At 35.4% G+C, this 15,991-nt stretch overlaps 1 protein-coding gene across 1 annotated transcript in view; it reads right to left on the reverse strand.

Moving 5' to 3' along the window:
• LOC145668496 (kallikrein-7-like) overlaps window positions 1-7,888 on the reverse strand; it is a 42,281-nt gene extending 34,393 nt beyond the window's left edge. The window contains exons 1-2 of the mRNA XM_081736455.1: window positions 7,832-7,888; window positions 5,039-5,124 (exon numbers count right to left, since the gene is read on the reverse strand). Coding sequence (XP_081592581.1) covers window positions 5,039-5,124; window positions 7,832-7,888 — 143 coding nt within the window. The remainder of the gene's footprint in view (window positions 1-5,038; window positions 5,125-7,831) is intronic.
• Between the last annotated feature and the right edge of the window lie 8,103 nt (window positions 7,889-15,991).

Consider the following 15,991-nt stretch of genomic DNA (forward strand, 5'->3'; position numbering starts at 1 on the left):
AGACATTGTTGTAAAAATTGAGTTTTGTTTCTTTATCTACAGCAAGTCTTAGGAGCCCTTATAACCCTCCTTTCGTATATTGATATAAAAAAATTAGGATCTTGATATATCGATGTCGATATATTTGTGATATAAAATGTTGACATATATTATTATCAATATCGACGATATCGATATATCAACATATCCGGGAAATGTTGCAATAATAATTGTAGTATGAATATAGGTAGGATGATTGAAACTTTCAATAAATCACTTTCAAAATGAATTTGAAATTTGGTGTTCAAATAAAATACCCAACGTCCAGTAGAATTTAGATGTCCGAAACACATCTAGTATAATGTCAAACGTTTAGCACATGCTTTGTTTCCGCTTGACTCAGTTGCAAATTCAGTAATGTTCATTAGAGAGTTTGATCCAATATATTTTAAAAAGAAACAGTAGGTAGCGTAGATCATACCTCCCATTCCAGACTACTGATGCAATTGAACAAAATGAACGAAATAAACATGGAAAAGAATTGATAAAGAAAGAAAATAAAAAGAAAGGAAGAAGCATGATTGAATGCTACTTTTACAGCTAAATTTCCATCAAAAACCCATATATTAAAGTAAAATATTTTATCATAATAAAAAGTTACAAATGTCCAAAAGGAAAATTCGATATTCCTTACACATGTGCCAGACTTTGTATGTTTAAACTTTTAAATGTGAATAATAAACACATTGAATTATAGGATGGATAATATTTTATATCAAACTAATAGAAATGAAATGTTGTTTTGAAATAACCGTAGAGAAGGACATTTTCTAATCTGCGAAAAAAGAACACTACCTGATGAGGAATCAGGCAGAAATTTTACACGCTGAAGCCATGCACGATAACCATACTCCACCGATTGCCCAACCCAATCTTTTTTTAACAAATGGTGTACTTTCATTTTATTTTTTTCGAGAACGATAACTCGAAAATTGTATATTGAAGATCAATGAAGTGTTTCGAATGTTCTGGTAACTTCTTTGTGTTCTACCAACCAACATTCGTAAATCGACTCTATCGTGATACAGGGATTACCTTCCAAATTCATAAGAATTGCTCGTCTAGCATGAGAAGTCGATTCTTCACTATCAATTGGTTGAAAAAATAAAGTCGCGTTAAAGGGATTTGAACCTACGTTAACAGACTTTACTGCTTTAATGTTCGCTACGATACCCATACACTATCATTTCACATGAAACTAAACCCCAGATAATACTAACTTCAGTTTTTGAACGAAGGGACTTCTTCTAGTACATTTACTTACACCAAAAAGCAGAAGGAAATGTATTTATTCGACGGGCTACGGACAACTTAGTGCTCACAAATAAGCAAAATAGCATACACTTGAGGGAAATTTACAGAAATAACAACAAATTATGCAGTAATTACGTCATGCAAGTTCAAACACAGACGAATAATAGTAATAATAATAATAATAACAGACTACTATATCGTTCAGATGAGCATTTGTTATTATTACGGACTTATACACCCTATACTAAATTACGGCATCATTTTCTGGGGCAAATCTTCAAGCAGCCAAGCAGTCTTCATGAAACAGAAGCAAGCAATACGGATAATATTTGGTCTACACATGAGAACATCATGCAAAGACAAATTTAAACAGCAACACATCCTTACCCTACCATCTATGTATGTATACGAAACTGCAATCTATGGAGCTAAACTGAAAGATGGAACCCAAATAAATCACGTTTATAACCAGACAACAAAATGAGAAAGACAATATTTTACAAAACTAACATTAGTACAGGAAGGCCCAAGCCATATGGGAGTACACATTTACAATAAGATGCCCAGAGAAATAAAAAATGAAGAAAATATAAATGTTTTTAAAAAGGAACTCAAGAGATTTCTGGTGGATAAAGTATATTACAGCGTAGCAGATTATCTTTGCAATAATGTGTATTAAATAGTATAACATATTTCTTTTTCTAAGTGTATTTGAAAGAAGAAAGAGGACTGTCTGAACCTCCCAAATACAAAATGTATGTTGGTTTCTAATGGAGTAAATAAATACAAATACAAATACAGTTATTATTATCCGCCTTCGTTTGAACTTGCACGGCGAAATTACTGCAGAATATGTTATTACTTGTGTAATTGTTCCGCGATTGTATATTGTTTGAATTATTACTGGACACTAATTTTTCTCCAGTTTGTTGAGTAAATAAATTAAGTTTTATCGAGCATGGTATAATTGCTAAACCATATAATGGCGAGTGATTAGGAACTAAATGCAGAGTTTGAGAATTACATCTGTCATATCTGTTGTTTGGTATGGAGAACAAATTAAATTGTGAACCGAAATTTTAATAACAACTCAAGTTATTAATGTAGTCTATGCTGAAGATTATTGACTTATGATAAAATAAATGCAAAAGACGCTTTAACGAAAAATTAATGTATAACTTTGTAAGCATGGCCAAATATATCTAACATAAACCCAGTAAAGACGAATCAATTACCGCGTAGTGATCGTGGTTGAGTGGTCAAAAGGAGCTTGGAAATAATTTGGATGTTCTCGCATCAGATCCACGTCGGCGAGTTTTTTTTTTTTTTTTTACTTTTGGATTTTTGCTGGCGATTGGTCGACCGTAACACATGTTTTGTTCTCTTCAAATATTTAAATACTCGAATGTTATATAACATTAAGTATTTAAATCAATATTTAGTAATATATTTGAAGCAAGATGCACTGCAAATATTTGAGCTTCCGCAATTTGCTAAACTCAACGCAGACAAGGAATTGACAATACTACTTAATAGTTCACCTTACACCTGTAGACCATTCACAAAATGTTACCTTTTTTTTCAATATTGATAAATACCACTTTCCCAAATATCTCTATTATCAATACATATATAATGTTCATGGTGTCTTGTGTAAAACCGTAACTATTTTAGAATATTCGATACTTATTTAGTATTCTATACACGTTTATATGGAATATTTCTTTGCATAAAATTAATTCCAGTTTCCATTCATAAGATACATTAAATTCTTATGTCATGTTCATCCACTCGAAAATTACCAGTGCTACCTCATGTGATTGAAGAAACAAATCAATGATCATATTGTGTTTTAGTATAATTTTTTAGTTTCGGTTTTCGGACAACAAAAATACAGCTACTATTTTTGGATTTTGAATTTGGAATCAATAAAGGGAATGTCGAAATTTAGTACAAAGAAATTAACATTTACAATCGCACTTTTATAATACAAACAAGTTTAAGTCACAGTAATGTTTTTTTTTGTTCTACTCCATTTCCTTCAGTATCTTCTTTCTTTATATATTTTCTTCATTAATACTTTCAAACATTCAAAAGAAGCTTTATTTGTCTTGAATTATTTATTATTTGTGTTACAAACAAACCCTCCAACTGATAAATCAAAAAGGAATAACTTGAAATTTACGTATAGATAATGAAGATCGTTTTTAAAAAAATGCAAATGAATCCTTTTAGTACATATTTTCCTAAAACCTAGTATAGCTACTTTAATGCTGATTGCGTATTACTCAAGTCTATAAATCTAAAATTAATACCTGCTCCATTCAAATATTTACTTCGTTGCTTACACATTTTAGCTTCAGGAACAAAGAAATTTCAGTCGTATTTGTGGAGGTCTGTGTTCAATTAGGCCCCACACAGTGAGTTGAAAGCGCATGAGCCCATAATGCGAAGGCCAGTTTTTAATGTGGGTATGTCAAACATACCGTGTGATTCTGAAAGTTCACTTACACTTTGAACTTGTGTTGGGAGATACTGAACATGGGTCGTCGTAAGGACATGTATGTTGTACGAGTTGAAATTAAGGTCGAACGCTGGCGCAGCGGAACGTATGACACGCCAATTTCGTGATTACGCGGACAGAGCGGAGGTGGTTTAACAAGTTTAAAGGTGGTGAAGAAATACTCGAAGACGCATCAGGTGCCAGAAGACCAACATATGTACAAAATAGAGGTTTTAATGTAGCAAATGAGGCGAACAATGGTCAGACATGTGACGAACTGAGATTACAATTAAATGTGAGTCCAGAAATATTCGGCAGCACCTCCAACAACTTGGGAAGCAATAGAAGTTGGCTCGACTGGTCACACATGATTTGACTTCGGCCAGAAGACAATGCGCACGGACACCTGTGTTTCTTTGCTGTCTCGTCTACTGGAAGGATACATTTCTGGACAGGGTGTTGACATGTGATGAGAACTGGGCCCTTTCAAAAGCTCCAAGGCACCGTCATTATTGGTTAGTGTCCCATCAACCACTTCGAAACAGCCGCAACCATCACTGTATGAAAACAAGTCTCTCCAGTGCCTTTGGTGGACTGCTCGTGGCATAGTGTATCGGGAACTGCTAACAGTTTGACAGAGTATGGATGCACCTATGCACTGTCAGCAATTAAGCCATGCTCCCAAAAAAAACTCAAAACTCTGGATCCAGCACTTCTGAATCGCAAAGGGCTTATCCTGCTACAGTATAACGCTAGCTTCACGAGACTAGGAAGTGTCGGGACAACATTCTACGTGTTGGATGGGAAACATTATTTCACCCGCCACATTCGGCGGACATTGCGCCTTCCGGTTATCACCTGTTCTATTTCTTGGACAATTACCTTAAGGGATGCCAGTTCAAATCTTTAGTAAAAGTGCAAAATACACAGGATACCTTCATCGATTCATGACCCACCACGTTTTATAATGATGTAATCCATTGCCTTCCAGAGCGTTCGCAGAAGGTCGTTGATGGTGATGGGGACACTTTCTCATCTTCCAGGTACGGATTAGGGGACATAATGATGCTGGAAGGCGGTTGGTAAAAAGCGGCAGAGGTTTCTTGGTTAGTTTTATGTCATGAATGAGTAGTATTGCTTATATGATGAAATAACTTCTGAATACATCATATTCCATATGTGGAAGAAAATACATTTTTATTTATATACTTTTCTATTACTTGCTAAGGACTATCTACTTACTGCTCATGTATAAACACAGAATCCATTTGTGCATTCCTCCTCTGCGCATGCAGTCCACCACTTTTGGAACTAGTTCCAGCTATGATCTGCAATTAAAATTTAGTCAGAACACGACTGAAGGAATAAGAACATTGATTATTGAAGGAACATATGAAGAAACCTTCAATCTAGTTTAAGCAGTTAGAATACCTTGCGAGTATATATTTACTTACAAATAAACACAACTATGAAAGACGAATAACTTTTAAACAACTCATAACTTTCTTCCAATTTTTTTGTTGTACTTAAATACACTATATGACCTGAATCTCATTGAGTCCTCAGCAAGTGATATATATTGCTCCTCAGCAGTTGTGTGTATTTTAGAGTGAATATATACTTCGATGCTTGTAAATGGTAAATTCTGAATTTAGAATTAGTGCAATGCATTTGTTTGGGACTGATAGGGCAACACTGAGAAGACTTCGCCATTTAGAAATAATGAGGTATTGAAGTTTTATGGAACATCTGCTCGTTGTGTAATCATTTGATTAGAACGGTAATATTGTATATACTCCGAGGTCCGTGAAATCAATATGTATGATTTTTCTCCGTAACGAACCTACAGGAGCATTTCGAATTTGATTATTAAAAGGCGTCTCAATGCGTAAATTGAACACTACTTTGAATTTGCGAAAGATACATGTAATATAATGTATATTCTCAGGTGAGATTGAGATTTTTAAGAAGTAAATTGACATGTAAGTAAAATAGCCAAAGTCATTACTCATGGCTTAGTTTCTCCATGCATCACAATCATTAAATTGTTTCCTCTATATGACGATTAATGCATTCTATACCATCTGAAGTTTTCTTTTTCTCCTGTGCCTGCCTCTGTTATGTTCTAGAAAATAATAGAGAACTTCTCCTTTGTTGAAACTTAGAGAAGCTGGACTAATAACTATTTCAATTAAGTGATAAAGAAAGATCAAGCCACTCTATCAGTACATTCATGGAATCAGCTAGTTCTAGCCAAATATGTACTGTCCCATCTTATGTCCATTTATAAATGTTTCACTATTACATGAGATGAATTTGGCAGAGCACAACATATATATATATATATATATATATATATATATATATATATATATATAATATATATATATATATATATATATATATATATATATATGAAAAAAACTGAAAAGAACAACTAGTTCATTATTTGTATTTATTTCTGTCTTACGTCTCAATGCTGTGGTCTGAGCTACAGTGAAAATTGACAAAATGGCTATAATGATATAAATGGGGGAAATGAATGAAGTGAGGAGAGACATATTCTGCACGAAATATATTTCAAACACATAAATATTCATGCAATTAATACAGTAGTCAAGATGATTTTTTTATTTGTACATAGTTTTATCGCGAAATCTTAAATCATCTAAAAAACGTTTCTAAATTGTTTAGCTTACAGGACTTAAATGAATGATTAAATTAGCAGAAAATGTACCTAGTGGCAAACAAAACCAAGTATCGCATTCTTAATGGTGTAACAGTTCCATTAAATAGAAAAAAGTTGATAGTTGGTTTAAAAAAATGGTAAACAGCGCCATTGAGTATATAACGGGAATAACAAGTACTAGAACCTGAAGGTTGTGCGCGAGTATAGAGTAGGCTCATAATTACGACAACGATTCAGAACTGGACACAGTCAAATACTCGTTAAATTCAACTGTTATAAAAATTGATCTTAGTGAAAGTTCTTAAAATTTACATGAAGTTTAGAGTGACAATGTGAAACAAAAAAAATTCTTAAATTAATATAAGCTGTAACAAGTATATTATGAAAGTTAAAAAAAAAAAAGTTTATCGATCGATAAGTTAAAGTGTTTGGTTGCCGGAATTAGATCAAAGACTATAAAGAAGAATATTTTGGCTACTTCATTACAATAATTAATTCATCTAGGTTATTGAAACGACAACCTTTAAATTTACGAGTGTTTGTTACATTTTGTGAATTTCTTAAACATATTTGTCTCATTGAAGTTTTTGAGTGGTAAAATTATACTCAAATTTTCACATTTGTGGTGATTACGGTAAAGTTCAAGAAATTAGTCCCATTCGAGTGTGTTTAGCAACCCAATTAATAGTTTTTGAAGTTTGTCTAGTGTTCCATATTTACTTTTTGGAATGATAACGTTAAATACATTGCACAAGAAATAAAATTCGCTATGGAAGTAATAATTTCTAGAGTCAGCAATGTTGGTAAGTGATGAAATTTTTGTTCAAAATACTTAGTCTCATGATTATTCCAGAAATTAGTCGTTTTGATGTAAAACCTAATAATTTGATATTTTGTTCATTAAAAAATCAGTCAATTTAAATTCCTTGATTTTCATTACTAATTTTGAAATTACATTATGTCATATTTGGAGTATACTGACTCAGATTTAGATGTTTTATTCATCATATTTAAAATCAATTATGTGTATGTACTCAAACAGTACATGTCCAATGGCGTTAGTCTTTGTGGGGAAAACTTAACTTAACTCAGGCTACGTTACACAAAATCGTTGTCGTAATTATGATATTAGGCGTGTGCACTGTAAAATTGCATAACCCCGCCGTGGCCGGTCCCAAGCCCTTGCTGAGAAAGGGGGAGGGACCCCCTGTGTATGGCTGGGTCACATGCCTTGTGGTGGCTCGGTAACCCTCTGGGGGAGATAGGTTGGAGCTGTGCCCGGACCCATCTACCGGTACTTTGACTGCCATATGGTAGTGGGTTAGCACGTGGTGTCGACAACCTACCGGCCGAGGTGAGCCTTCGGGGGGCATCCTCTGAAATGGGCGACTAACTCGTGCCATTGGATCTGGGAGAGTACGTGTGACCCCATCACTTTCTCAGTGAGGTAGGTAGCTTTGCTGCCGCACCTACCGGCGGGGGTGAGCCTTTGGGTATCCCCCGAAATGGGCAACTAAGCCGTGCCCTTGGGTCCGGGAGATAAGGCTGCGTGGTACCCCAACACGCTAAAAAGAGTGGGTAGTTGGTGTGCCCTGGGTGGGCGGATCCAACGCCCTACCGGGAGGATGATGTAGGTACTGCCCTCAAAGAGAGTGTAATGCGTTCTCTTGGGTCCGGGATGGGATACTTAGTATCCTAACGCATACTCGTACCTCAGGAGCGCTGAGGAAGTGGGTCCCTCCTTCGTCCCAGTAGTGTGAGCTGGGTGCAGGAGCCACGACCCTACCAGGGGAGCCGCCGCTCCCAAATGGCCTTTGTCTTTAAAGGTAGACAGCCTACATCAGCCATTGGGTCTGGTAATGTACGGTTTACCTCTCTCGTAAGAAGAGGTAGTCCCGTATTGTTTGGACGACCCTACCGAAGGAAGGGTGTGGGTGTCCCTTCTAATGGTGGCTTACACGTACCATTGGGATTCGGACAGGTAGCTTGCTACAACGTGTACGTGGTACCTAAACACGTTAAAGATAGGTAGCCCCGTATTGTTTGGGCGGGCCTACCAGGGGAGACACGGCTCCCAAATGACAATGTCTGCCTTGAGCAAACGGTCTACATCAGTCATTGGCTCTGGTAATGTACGGTGTACCTCTACCGTAACTAGAGGAAGTCCTGTATTGTTTGGACGACCCTACCGGGGGGGAGTGTCGGATTCCAGCCTGCGGGAGGACCAACCAGAAGTAGGGGAGGGGCCAATCCCAGGAATCTGGGTAACGGTTCTGATCCTGCTAAAGGGAGGAAGCTCCGTGGGACATGGGCCGGCACCAAACTCAAATGGTGACTTAACTCGTACCATTGGGTCCGGGATGAGATACGGGAGTATCTCGACGTGTGCATGGTACATCTACATGACAAGGCGGTTGCCAGTTAAACGATAGAGGTAGGCAGGGCCGGGATTGAACAAGCCCCCTCGGGCAATTGCCTGGGGCCCCGGATTGGGTTGGACTCTGCCGGGCTGTGGTCATACCGTGGGATTCGGTAGCTTGTGGGAGCCAATCCCAGGAATCTGGGTAACGCTGAACACGGGCGGGAGGTGAGCTTGCCTTATAACGATCGGGCGCCATGCCTGCAGAGCATGGTAGGACTGACTTGCTAGCAGTCTGCCTCAACCAGTAGGTTTACTGGTAGGCACTCAGGACTTCGGTCTGGCCGCGCAGTGGGCGTATCCCACTCCCTCAGAGAATGGGGGTGACACACTAAGGTGTCAAGGTTAGGGGGCAAATCTTGACGGTGCACTTTGTGCACGTGCAATATAGCGTATATTGAGCAACTACGGGCGGGGTGCATTGTAGGCGGAACCCGTCCATTAATTAGACCGAACGGTCGCGGGCATGCTCCCCATGCATGCAATTAAGCGTGGCAAAGTAGACCACTAGCTAACAATGTACAAATTGCTATTATCTTTAGTTCTGCACGCTGTATATTAGCATAATATATTTCGATCGTTATTTCCTTCTTTCTATATTCTTATTTAATCAGCACAGTTTGTTGATAATTCATGAGGCTAAATTGACGTATGAAAGTCGAGATAGTACATTAACGAAAGACATAGCCGTTCGTCGTAGACCGGTTTTAGAGTATATAATTAGTTGGCTTTTGTGCAACTGTTGTTTATAATGGAGTCCGAGCATTCAGAATTATCCAGGTCAGTTAATATTGAATGGTTTTTCTAATGGTTCGCATCGAATTTTTGTGCAGAGGAATATGGATAGTAATACTCAGGTAGACGAACAGTCTCTATCGTCTTTTGGTGATATGTTTAGTCTTCTCTTACAAACAGAACGTGATGATACTAGTTGTTTACTTAGCAGCGATGACGATACGTGGCAGGTGTTTGTTGATAGTGTGTGTGTGAACACAGAGCCCAAGGCTGTTCACGGAAGTTCTTTAGATTGCCTTGCTGATAACAACCCATTCAGAGTCGCGTGTGAGTTAGCTGTTTTGAAGGCAAAAGAAAAAGAAAACGAAAGTGTTCATTCGTTTGCTCTTAAACCAGAAAGAATTGTGTCTGGCGATTCACGAGTAGTACATTCATTTATGCCTTTTAATTGTTGAATGTTGAATATTTTTTACTTTCTCACATGATTGGTTAAAAATTGTCTCGTTCTTATTTAACAAGATAGTGACCCCTATAGGCCGTAAATTCATTCTCGATTCATTTGTGAATTGCTTGCAAAGGCCATATGAGAATGCAGTGGAATTTGTGAACAAGGTCGTGGATAGTTATATAATTTGTTATGGACATTTAAATGACAGTGAAGTAAAAGACATTTTAATGGCCGGACTAAATCCCGAAGTTGTTTATAAGGATTTTGGTTATTCCTACCCGAACTCTCTTGCGGAATTAATAGACATGGTCAAGCAATTTGAACTCCATCAAAAGAATGTACGTATTTATTCGGCATTAGTGCAAAGTGAGACTGCTAATAAATGTTTAAAGAGTAAACCTTATAAAACTACTCTAAAGTGTTATGAGTGTAGTGGCCCTCATCCAGTTGCAAAATGTGAGATTCGTAAACACCAGATATTAAATAAGAAACTTTTATCTCAACAGCATAGTAAGCAATTTACTCAATATACTACGGAAAAGTCAGCACAGAAAAACTTCGTTAAAAATGATAAACAATCAGTGAGTAAAGGAATGACAGTGGGTGAACAGGGTTCACCTTCTGGTGATAGTGGGCAGAGAACCTTGGTGTGTTCTCGGAATGGTGAAGATAATAAGATTATGGGAAATAAAATTAACAAACAGATATCAGTAAAATTTGTTCAAGTGATCGTAATAATTTGGTTGCTTCCTTTGTGTCTGCGTATATTTTGGGAGAAAATCTTATTGGTGGTTTGGACTCTTGTAGTACAGTGTCTTTAATAAACAAGGAACGATTCCTGCAATGGAACTCGAAACAGAAATTTCCTGTGCGAATTTTAGCTGATTATTTCAGTGGTGTGGGAGTGGATCAACACAGAATAAAACTAGACAGTGCTGTTTATGTTCCATTACGCTTCCGACGTCAGGTTTATAAACTCAAGTTTTATTTGGTTTCTAACTTGCAACCTGTTTTCATTATCGGAGTTAACGAACTAAAAGCTATTAAAGCCATTTTAGATTTAAACAATAATATTTTAAAATTGGATTTGGAACAAAGTGTGGTGCCTTTACGTTATAATACGTCATTGCCTTTTTCTAGTGAAATTAATCTCAATAATACGGATAATGAGGACGTTAATAAATTACCATATTGCAGTGATAAACAGTATAACTCGTCAAAAATGTTTCTACGAGATGATGTAGCCAATCCGTTTAATGGAAACCCAAATTGTGACCAAAGAGACTTACATTCAAGAGCGTTTGTTGGAAGTGATGTTACTAAAGTGGGACGGCGTTCCGGGAATAGCAGTGTTGCCAGCCATTCTGCTAAGGTGTCATCATCATTTTTATTGTACCAGACCATTAATAAGTATTCAAGGGAACCTTCAGTCCACTTAGATCCTCAACTTTTAGAACTGGATCCTTCATTACAACGGTATGTAGATGGTTTAGTTAAAACTTATAATGCTGTATTTAATAATGTTGTTGGTGAACTTAAAAATTTCGAGCATACTATTTTGTTAAAAGATTATACATCTATTAAGCATAAAGCTTATCCTATATCAAGGGTTGCTCAAAAAGAACTTGATGTTATTCTAGCTGAGTTATTATCAAATAATATAATTCAGCCTAGTACTAGTGATTATTCCTCTCCTTGTTTCCTGGTGGGAAACAAGGATGGTTCGAAACGGCTTGTAATTAATTATATTGATCTCAATCGTAATTTAATCTTAAATCCTCAGTATACGCCTAGAATTGAAGATGTTCTTGCAGAACTCTCAGATGGAGTAGTGATGTCGAGGTTAGATATAAAGAAAGCATATTATACCCTTAAATTGAATCCAGATTCTTACAAATATACAGCCTTTCTAACTCATAGAGGACTTTTTGAATTTTGATATATCCCATTTGGATTAGCTTCATGATCTTTTGTGTTGAGTAAGGTGTTGACAGACATATTTTATTCAATGAAAGAACAGGGTGTCACGTGGTATTTTGACGATCTTGTGATAAAATCTCCTGATATAGAAACACATAAAGAAACTTTAGAAGCTGTGTTAAAGAAAGTAGCTAAAAATGGTTTGACTTTGTCCTTGAATAAATGTTCCCATTTTCAAAAGAAAATCTCGTTCTTAGGACATATCATAGAGGATGGAAACATTTATATGGATCAGTCTAGATTAGAGGTTATCCGTAAACTACCAGCTCCAAAAAGTAGACGTGGAATTATTTCTCTATGTTCTTTTGCCCAGTACTAAAGTAAGTATATACCTAATTTTCAAGAAATAATAGAACCTATTTCTCGGCTAAGGTCTCCAAAGGTTCCTTTTTGTTGGGGTAGCGAACAACAAGAGTCTTTAAATAAATTAAAAGAAATGTTTGAGAGTTATATTGTGCTTAAATTACCAGATTTAAATTGTAAGTTTGTAGTTACCTTAGATTCTTCAATGTGTTCTCTAGGAGGAACATTGTCACAGTATGATAAGGAAGGCAACCTGGTACCAATATCGTTCTTTAGTCGAAAATTGCGTAAATATGATATGAATAAGCCGATTTTACTTTTGGAATTGTTAGCAGCTGTTGAATACATGGAACGGTTTCGTGTTTATTTACACGCTCCTTTTGAATTACAAGTTGATCACTTGGGATTAGCATATGCTTTACGTAATTTGAGACGCATTAAGCGGTATGGAAGTTTTATGTACAGGTTATTTGAATTTAATTTTACAGTAAAATCTGTTCCATCAAATTTGAATGTTCCTGCTGATTTTCTTTCACGTTTGCATAATACGAATGATTTTGAAGAATTTATTGAAGATCCTTCTTTGGATGAAGAAGTGATAAATCTATTTTTATTTAGCATTTGGAATATGCCTTATGCTCAATTATCTATAGCGGAACATCAGAAAATAAATCCTGAATTAAACAGTATTATTGAAAGATTAAATAATAAAGAAGATGTTCCCGGGTATAAAATAGCAAAAGGGATTTTATGTAAGACTCGAGCAATCCATAATCCTTATAAAATTTGTCTCCCAAAGAGTCTATCAAAAAATATTATAGAATTCTATCATTCATATATTTTGCCGGGATCGCATTTAGGAGTTTCTCGAACTATAGCTAAAATTGCAGCCCGTTATTCATGGGATGGGATGATTTCCGACATTAAAGATTATGTAACCTCTTGTGTGCAATGTCAGAAAAGTAAAAGTAATAATGAGAAGGATATGGGTCAATTAAGTTCAACGTATGAAACATTCGTAAATATTAATTGGGCGTGTGATGTAATAGGACCAACCGTGAATTCAAGTTCTGGACGCTATTGTTTGATAGTGATGGATTCTTTTTCTAAATTTATGTATCTAGAACCCTTTCGGGCCTTATCTCGCCAGGTACTTATAAATAAATTATATAAGTTAATGTGCAGACACGGATTTCCCCACGCTTTAAGTCATGATAACCATAGTCTAATTGTCTCAGCTAGATATCAGGATTTTCTATTTAGTAACGGGATCAGAGATATTCGAATCTCCCCTTACCACAGGGCTAGCAATTTGAGTGAAAGATATATAAGATCTCTGAAAGACAGTTTGAAATCATATTTTGCTTCAAAGCAACAGTTGTGGGATAAAGGAATACATGAGATTGAATTCTCATTAAATTCTGCAATTCATACGGAACTTAAACATAGTCCAATGGATATAGTGTATACTTATAACGTGTGTAATTCATTAGATATACGTTGGAATATTGATTATACAGATATTAGAAAGAGGAATCCTGACATTTGGAAAAACGCTTTACATAACATGGAGTTAGATTGGCAGCGTAGAAAGAGACTTTATGATAAGAATAGAGTTGGAACTTCTTATAGCGTTGGGGATAAAATTCTTATTAAGTCACAATTTCAACCCTCGCTAGCTGATAAAGTTACAAAAAGCTTATGTTATAGGTGGCTGGGACCATACGTCATAATCAAATTCTTAAATTCAAATTGTGTTCAGGTCAAAGCAGTGGAAGATGATAATGATATTAGGAAAGTGCACGTTTCTATGACAAAAAGTTTAGGGAGCCAAGGTTAAATTAAGGCATTTTGATCGGATAGAAGTTTATAGTATAACAGATTTGTCTTTCACTTGTGATGGAGCATAGTGAATTTCCATTAATCATTGTATAATTCATTTTTGATTTTGTTACTCATGGTATGATAGTGTATAGTATGGTTGTTGTTTTAAGTTGTTCTAATATGAATTTATAATTCCAGGCCTGGAAAATACTTTTGTAAAAAGTGTGTTGATCCCTTCCAGAAAGAGCTATTGTAAGTCTACTGGTTAGACATCGCTCAAGTAAAATGGTTTTATTATGGATGGATCTGATTGAAAGGAATGGCATGAATTGGAAGATTGGATGATCTTTTCACATTGTCATTTTCTGTGGTAATTCATATTGTTCCATTACGATTGTATCCATGATTATTTGAATTTTGTAAAGCAGAGAGGTAAGTGTTCAGAATTTGATATTTTGCTATGTATATTATATTCGAATAATATTTGGTTAGTAAGTTATATTTAAATTATTTGTATGTTCGATATTAATTCATTCATTATTTCTTTATTTATATTATATGTTTTGTTTATGAATGTATTTAGTACTTGGAACTTAGACTGTAGACTATTTCCGACATTTAAACTTGGGACTGGTAGTTGGTGTTTAGTTGATTTATTGGCTTTTATTTTTGATTTTATTATTTTGTAGTCGGTGTATGGGTATAGATAATTATATTGTTAAATTTTGTTTTCGACTTTGGACTTGAACATATACATTCATAATTAGGAAAAATGTATGAATAATTTTTTTTGCGATGCCGGTGAGTGTGTGTAACAGTTCCATTAAATAGAAAAAAAGTTGATAGTTGGTTTAAAAAAATGGTAAACAGCGCCATTGAGTATATAACGAGAATAACAAGTACTAGAACCTGAAGGTTGTGCGCGAGTATAGAGTAGGCTCATAATTTCGACAACGATTCAGGATTGGACACAGTCAAATACTCGTTAAATTCAAGTGTTATAAAAATTGATCTTAGTGAAAGTTCTTAAAATATACATGAAGTTTAGAGTGACAATGTGAAACAAAAAAAATTCTTAAATTAATATAAGCTGTAACAAGTATATTATGAAAGTTAAAAAAAAAAAGTTTATCGATCGATAAGTTAAAGTGTTTGGTTGCCGGAATTAGATCAAAGATTATAAAGAAGAATATTTTGGCTACTTCATTACAATAATTAATTCATCTAGGTTATTGAAACGACAACCTTTTAATTTACGAGTGTGAGTTACATTTTGTGAGTTTCTTAAGCATATTTGTCTCATTGAAGTTTTTGAGTAGTAAAATTATACTCAAATTTTCACATTTGTGGTGATTACGGTAAAGTTCAAGAAATTAGTCCCATTCGAGTGTGTTTAGCAACCCAATTAATAGTTTTTGAAGTTTGTCTAGTGTTCCATATTTACTTTTTGGAATGATAACGTTAAATACATTGCACAAGAAATAAAATTCCCTACGAGGTAATAATTTCTAGAGTCAGCAATGTTGGTAAGTGTTGAAATTTTTGTTCAAAATACTTAGTCTCATGATTATTCCAGAAATTAGTCGTTTTGATAGAAAACCTAATATTTTGATATTTTGTTCATTAAAAAATCAGTCAATTTAAATTCCTTCATTTTCATTACTAATTTTGAAATTACATTATTTCATATTTGGAGGGGCTGATTGTGACACTGACCACTACCTTGTAGCAGGGATAATATGAGAGAGGTTATCGTTGAATAAAGGTAATATTCATTGTCCGAAAACGGAGAGATTC

Source organism: Thermobia domestica, chromosome 1 (genome assembly GCF_964235325.1).
Source record: "Thermobia domestica chromosome 1, izTheDome1.hap1.1, whole genome shotgun sequence".
Classification (NCBI taxonomy): Eukaryota; Metazoa; Arthropoda; class Insecta; order Zygentoma; family Lepismatidae; genus Thermobia; species Thermobia domestica.